The 7,630-nt window shown below is 49.4% G+C and overlaps 1 protein-coding gene across 1 annotated transcript in view; it reads right to left on the bottom strand.

The window, feature by feature from the left end:
• Positions 1-6,798, bottom strand: part of AMOTL1 (angiomotin like 1) — a 116,161-nt gene extending 109,363 nt beyond the window's left edge. The window contains exons 1-2 of the mRNA XM_047072321.1: positions 6,679-6,798; positions 6,416-6,458 (exon numbers count right to left, since the gene is read on the bottom strand). Coding sequence (XP_046928277.1) covers positions 6,416-6,458; positions 6,679-6,798 — 163 coding nt within the window. The remainder of the gene's footprint in view (positions 1-6,415; positions 6,459-6,678) is intronic.
• Positions 6,799-7,630: the final 832 nt, after the last annotated feature.

The following is a 7,630-nucleotide window of genomic DNA, read 5'->3' on the forward strand; positions in this document are numbered from 1 at the left end:
ACAGTTTGTGTATGTAAAGCACCCATCACAGTAGGTGAATAATCAGCCCAACATCTTTCTTGGTTTTCACCCCCATATAACGGGAAGGAAGAAACTTTGGATGCAGGAGACATTTGACTTGGAACAGATTTGCTCCCAACTTTCGAGTCTTGCCGTATCCTCCTCACATAGGGTGGGGGAGGGGGGATGAGTGGCAGTGTTATTTGGTTCATATGCCAAAAATGAAATCTTTCAGAAGGTTCTGACCACGCTCGAAGGTATCAGAGCAATTGCCTAGGGACGTGAAAACAGTAAACATTTAAGGACGGCTGCTACATTTGAGCGTCAGTCCTACAACGCATTTACCTCCCACCCCCATGGTCGGAGCACGTCCTATTAGCACCCCCATCGTGTCAGCCAGGGTGCGAGCAGGAAATGGATGGTGTGCCCAGATGGTGCCAGAAGAGAGTCTGACGAAGGCACCGCTGATTCAAGTGTGCCGAGCAGGGTTAAGGGAAAACTGGTGAGGAAGCCCCCTAGAGGTAAAGTGGGGAACTGCTGCCACCCTGGGTCAGAAGAGAGGACTCCAGAATCCAGCATGATGTGATGCTACAAGAGAGGGGGACTCTGGAGGAGCTGTGGCCTGGACCAGCACAGCCTGCCAGGAAGGGAATAAGTGCCCTGGCTCTTTTTCTTTCCACCCACCCCTATCCTGCCGAATCCAACTGGATATATTCCAGACGATATATTCCGAAAGGCACACAGCAGAGTGGCAAAGATGGTATTGGGTCTGGCAGAGCATCAGAAAATAGATGACACAGGATTTTAGAGACTAGGAAATGAAGCTATAGATTAAGTAATTTGCTCAAGGTCAGGAAGAAAGTAAAATTTAAACCCACACAGTACGACTCAAAGTACATGTTCTTAACCACTAACGCATGCTTCCTATAATTCATTTAAAAGATTACTAATCATCCAGCACCTCTTTCTGTCTGCCCCCTACCCAATCATTCTGCTGTTGATGGACTCCACCTTACGCCCACCCAAATTTCCCAGCCTCCTTAGAGCTAGGTATGGCCATGGGACTAAAGCTCAGGCCAAAGGAACGTAGGTGAAATGATGTGTGCAGCTTTCAGGCTGTGCCTTCCGTTTCCTTTCTGTCTTCCCGATGGGCCGGAATGTGGATGTGATGGTGGGGCCCGAAGCAGCCCCCCTGAACTGCGTGGAAGCAATATTTCAGGATGTCGGAGCACAGAGAAGCCACCATAACAGTACCTGCCTATGTTCTAAGTGAAAAAGAAACTAACTTGTTTCTTATTTAAGTCACTGTCCTTTTAGCTTTTGTTATAGCAGCCAAACCAGGATCCTAAATAATACAAAGACCCGGCACCTACGTGGCCAGGATATGGCCCAGCCATCGTGGCTGAAGCAATATGACTGGCAGAGACTGCTGATGATCCCAGTGTAAGTGTTCTCTCCTTCTTGGAATATTACTACACTCCACTGCCTAGCCTCCTTCCTTCCAGGTGAGGCTACGGGCCCAGTTCTCAACTTGGGAATACAAAAAGTGAGTATGCTACCTCCAGGTGGAGACAAGTCAACATGACTGTAACACAAACAAGAAACACTGCCTTTATCACGTTAAGCCACTGACGTGTGTGTTTGTTCCAGCAGTTGGCCCATCCTGACTAATTTTATACTGAACAAGCTGCTGTACTCTGACAGACAGAAATACTATATTACCCAGAGCTGTGAACTCATCTCCTATTTTAGGAAGGAAAGGGGGGAGGCTGGTAAACATTTAAGTTATCATTTTAAAGACGTTACACAAATGTCATCATTTACTCTAACAGAGCCCATACATCCTGCTTGAATGAGGAGAATAAGAATTGCACAAGGAAAACTCCTTCTCATGGTATATCAGCCCTCAGCAGCATGGCTCCCAAGAATGGTATTTTCTTTTTTTATACATAATTTTTTTTTAATTTACTTATTTTGAGCGAGAGAGAGAGAGAGAGAGAGAGAGAGAGAGAGAATCCCAAGCAGGCCCTGCGCTTTCAGCCCAGAGCCCAATGTGGGCCCCGATCCCATGAACTGTGAGATCATAACCTGAGCCAAAATCAAGAGTCGGTCACTTAACCGACTAAGCTACCCAGGTACCCTCCAAGAATGCCATCTTCAAGGGCACTCCTTTAGGGACTCAGAGGAAAGTTCGCAGGGTCTGAGCACAGACAGCAACAACTGAGCTCAATGAGGCACGCCAGAGGGTCAAGCAATCCCAAAGGGCAGCACATCAGGAAAAGTGAAGGGAACGTGGGATCTGTCTGCTTTTGGGTGGTAGGAGGGGACTTCCCCCCACTCTTTATAATGTCCAAATTTCCTAAAATAAACAGGTGTTACGTTTATACTAAAAAATGTTTTTAAAACTTCTATTTTTGGGGCGCCTGGGTGGCGCAGTCGGTTAAGCGTCCGACTTCAGCCAGGTCACGATCTCGCGGTCCGTGAGTTCGAGCCCCGCGTCGGGCTCTGGGCTGACGGCTCAGAGCCTGGAGCCTGTTTCCGATTCTGTGTCTCCCTCTCTCTCTGCCCCTCCCCCATTCATGCTCTGTCTCTCTCTGTCCCAAAAATAAATAAAAATGTTGGAAAAAAAAATTAAAAAAAAAAAAACTTCTATTTTTAAGAAAGGTAGAAAATAAACTGGATAAGCCTAACGAATGAACAAAGGAGAGAGATCTAGGCGCAGGTCAAAGGATTCGGTCCCCAAGGCATGGTGATAACAAGCAGAGGATCCAATCTTAGAGATAGGTATCTGAAAAGACACAGTATCCCAGGGTCCGCCATCACTCACTCGTTCAACAAGCATTTACTGATGCCAGGCTCTGTGCTGGCTGCTAGATTTACAGAGAATGAGGTGGCCGCCATCTGGGCCAGTAACTCACAACCTGGCTACACACTGGAATCACTGGAAATGTGATTTTTAAAAAGCACACTGCCGCCTGGGGCCACATTCTAGAAATTCTGATGTCCTTGGTCAGGGTGAAGGCTTGGTTTCAGGACTTTCGTTTTTATTTTTTTAAGTTCTTAAAATTTATTTTGAGAGAGAGAGAGGGGGGGAGAGCATGGGCAGGGGAGGGGCAGAGAGAGGGAGAGAGAGAATACCAAGCGGGACCCCTATGCGGTGCTCAAACACACAAACCGTGAGATCACGACCCGAGCAGAAATCAAGAGTTGGACGCTTAACCGTCTGAGTCACCCAGGCACCCCGATTTCAGGACTTTTAACAGCAACCCTGATTCTGACGTGCAGGGTTGAGAACCACTAGGACGACAGGACACTTAGGCTTAGTGTTGAACGAAGGGTAGGAGCCAGCCAGGAAGAAAAGGAGGAAAGGAGGGAGGGCACGTAGGCACGGGGAACAGGGCTGAATTTAGAGGACTGCCGCATGGCTCAAATACAACTACAAAGTTATAGTGGGTGGGGGTGATGCAGATCATGGAGGTCTTCCCATGCCTAAGCAAACATCTATCCTCCAAGTAGTAGGGAGTCAGTAAAAGTTACTAGACAGGGGCAGACATGGTCACATCTGGGTTTAGAGAGCTATCACTTCTGCCTAGGGATGGGACTATAGAAAGGCTATGAAGAGGTGTGGGCTTTGCCTCCTTAGGAAATGGAACCACGGGGGCGCCTGGGTGGCTCAGTCGGTTAAGTGTCCAACTCTGGGTTCCGGCTCAGGTCATGATCTCAAGGTTCATGAGTTTGAGCCCCACATCAGGCTCACTGTAATGACAGTGCAGAGCCTGCTTGGGTTTCTCTCTCTCCCTCTCTCTCTCTGCCCCTCCCCTGCTCATTCTCTCTCTCTCTCTCTCAAAATAAATAAACTTTTAAAAAATCCTAAAAAGAAAGAAAGAAAGAAAGAAAGAAAGAAAGAAAAAAGAAAATGGCACCACCAGAGAGAGAGAGAGGGCTTATTTCTGGATTCTTCATCACAGGCAGCCTTCAAAACAACATTCATCTAGAGATAAGACTCTTATTTCTACTGTCTTTTCAAACCTCCTTTTTTTGTAACTTAATTTCATGACATGATCTTGCTGCAACACTGAGGATAAATTGCTAAGGGCCAGTGTGCAGTGCACTTGGAGACTCAGATGAAAATTTGGAAGTGAAACAGACTACCAATCGTGCCACAAGAAAGCAATGGGACTGTCACCAAAGATCTCAGATGGAAAACCATTCCATGTGCTACTGCAGGGACAAATCACTAAATAACTCAATTGACCAGATCAGCATCCCTGACCATCTGTTTTTGGAGACTGGGTAAGTTGCAGAGAAATTTCTAGAAATAAAAATGGTATCGGTTAATAGGTGGGACAATTGACAAGAGCCATTCCATCCTTCACGCACAGGAAATAAGTACCTTTCAAATGAATAATAGTAACAGCGAGCACTCCCTGAAGACTTGAGTATACAACTCAGGTACTAGGGCTTTCCATACACCATCTACGACATCCATGCAAGGTCTCCAGTTGGGCCAAGGAGATAACCAAGGCTCCGAGCGGTTCAGCCACCTTCCCAAAGTCACAAGTAAATGCAGTGATAGAATTCAAACGAACTTTTTATGACTTCCCTCTACCTCTTCTTCAGGTCCCTCATCTGCTGGCCAGGGGCTGAATCTGTGCTCATCTGTGTTCCAGAAAGAATGGCTTCTTGACAAGCTCATCAACTGCCGTAAGAGGCATTTTTCCCACTGTGTGTCTAAGAAAAGCACCAAAAACTATCATGACTCTTTCCAAGGGAGAAATGCCAGCTTCGTCTTTGATCTGAGCAGCAAGGAAGCAACGCAGTCCCATCCAGTGAGCCGCTCTGACAGGGAGAGAATAACCCTTTGGAGACACCATGCACGCAAACAGCATGGCCCATGAATATCAATAATAAACACCCATAGCTGTGTACTTCCTTTGGCTCAAGGCTCCTCGCAGCTTCTCAGGATACTGGAGCTGGATGACACCTTAGGGGTCACCTGCCACAACCCCAGCTTTCCAAAGATGAGAAAACAGGCTAGTTAACATATTTATCAAGAACCCTGGTCTCAGGCTCTCAGACTTGGGTTTTCTATTCTCAGTCACCCTGCAATCTCAGAGCCCAGGAGGAAACCCCATGGCTCCTATATCTCCTCATGAGAAATTGCGCTTTTCCCCCAGGGAAGCTGAGGAGAAATAAGGTTGCTTCCTTATCCTCTACCGCTAATTTGAAGGGCTCCCCCTACGTATCAGTGCCTCGGCACTGAGGGCAGTCCAGTATGCTGCTGCCGGAAGTAGATATGGAGACGAAAGAGGGTCAAACACCTGGGCCCTTTCTGGTGCCTAAATCATTCCGTGACTGCAAACAATTTAGTAGGTATACAGGCGGTTTCTCAGAGCAAGGAATGCTCAGCCCATATAGAATGCTTATGCTGATCTATAATTTAAGAGAACCAAATAGCTTCTGTCACACTGTGGAGTGCCAGGGCTGGTGTCATTAATACACAATTACACACGAGCAGAGCCCTTCACCACATATCCGCCCTCTTAATAAATCACTTCATGCAAACCTGTGGTGTAGATGTCATTTTCATTCCATAAAAGGATTCACTATAGTGAGCCTTTAAAAGCTAGTTTTGTTTATGCATTTAATCTGCGATTCCATTTACAGAGATAATGATGGCCCCGCAACTTGTCAGACACACACCTTCTGAATAAAACAAGGCACTCTCCCCTGTCTCGGAATGCCATCCTCCATGCAGACCTATTTTGGGTGCATGAGAGTCATCGCTGAGGTGGAGTTTTATTTCAGGTGGAGTGGGATTTGGTAAGGACCAAAAGAAAGAAAAGGGAACCCATCGCTGAGCCACCAAAGTGAGACTGGGTGGCAGGAATATTGAGAGGGATCCTGACAATGCAAATTTCCTTCTCTCCGCACAAGGAAGTCTGTCTGTGACAGGAGGGTCGCAGTTCACCCACCACAAGTCTACACTTACAGGTTCAGGCACAGGAGGACGAAATGCCCCCGGTTCCCAGACACCTACAGGGAGGGGCACAGCTCCCAGGTGGTGACTAGACAGCCCTTGGGGGCGCTCAACTCAATTCAGTAATGGACTACTCTCACGAGGTCCTAATCGGTCAAGGTCCTCGGTTGGGCAGAGACAGCCACCAATGTGTCCTTCCAGGTAGGATGAGTCCAGCTGCTTCCAGAGGCCCCAGGTCGGGAAGTTTGCTGAGCCTCGCTCCTCGCCACCGCCCCCCCCCATGCCACATCTGACACTTCCCCTGTCACCCCCAAGCACCCCTGGGGGGTGCCTCCTGACCCTATCCCTCCTCCCCTCCAGCTGATTCAGTCCTGGCACCCCCAGACTCTCCGTTCTTGGGCGGAATTCTGAGAAGAGGCAAAGGGCTAGACTTACCTAACTCCTCCGGGCTGTAGGGCTCGGGAGAGGCTTCCACAAACTCACTGTCTGGAGTAAGAGAAAAAAAAAAAAAAACAAAAAACAGAAAACAAAAACAGAATCGCAATCACTCAGGGCAAATCGATCAAGCATCTGCTACCGCGCAGGTCCTCTAGAAAAGCGCGGGTTTCTCTCTCGCAGAGATCGGAGTCCGTAAACCCGGGGGCCAGGCGGGGTTCGGGACACCGGATCCAAAGGGGGTAAGAAATTGCCAAAGAAACTTGCCGGGCCAATTCGGACCGGGGACCGCGCGCCTCCCAGGCTCGGGCAGGTGCGCGCCAACTTTCCGCGGGTGCGACCCCGCGGATCCCCGGGCCCGGCGCGCCGGGCCGCGACCTCATCCTGTCGCCCTCAGCCCGCGAGGCGCATTGCTGCGTCCCCCTGGGCTCGCGTCGACGCCCCGGCGCCGAGAAGCCCCAAAGTTTCGCGGCGGGTACCGGAGGCCCGCGGGCGCGCGGCGGTGGCGGCGGCGAGCTCCCCGCGCCCACCAGGCCGGGCGCCCCGCGCGCATCCCCGCCGCCCGTTGCTAGGCGACCGTGGCCGTCACGCTCGGCAGCGGCGCGCGCGCTGCCTCCCAACTCCCTGTTGGAGGGTGTCCTCCCCCGCCCCCACCCCTTTGGCCGTTTATTAAAAACTGGAGCATAACCAGTTCTAAAACGATCCCTGCCTTCTTGTATTACGTCTGCCCTACCCCGATGCTTGGGAAATCGTTTGTTCCGTGCTTCTCACGAGGAGATGCCGGATTTTCAGAGCTTGAATATGTCCTGCACCAGGGGAGAAGCAGCTTCGTGTGCCCCCAACCCCTCCTTCCTTTTGAACAGGAATTCTAACTGCAGTTCAAACAATATTTCCTCCCCTTAAGAGACCACCTGGTTCGAACGGTGAAGGTTAGTAGGTCTCCATTTCACAGGTAGTGAGACTGAGCCTCCGAAGTTAAGTAACTTAGGGATGACTGCACAGCACTGTGAGGTGTGTGTGTGTGTGTGTGTGTGTGTGACCGTCTAAGGAGAGCAGAGCAGAGCTGCTTCTACATAAAAAGTTGAGTGGTTTCAAATACAGAATGTAGATTCAGAAGTTATGGTCTCAGAGTCCATGTTGTAGGTCCTAAAGCAATTCATGTTAGATTGCAGGAACTTCCCTCTCCGTGTCACTGGCCTGAATAACTTGGGCAGA

Source organism: Lynx rufus, unplaced genomic scaffold (assembly GCF_022079265.1).
Source record: "Lynx rufus isolate CCGP_SWC_20201006 ecotype Redwood Valley unplaced genomic scaffold, mLynRuf1.p SCAF_9, whole genome shotgun sequence".
NCBI lineage: Eukaryota > Metazoa > Chordata > Mammalia > Carnivora > Felidae > Lynx > Lynx rufus.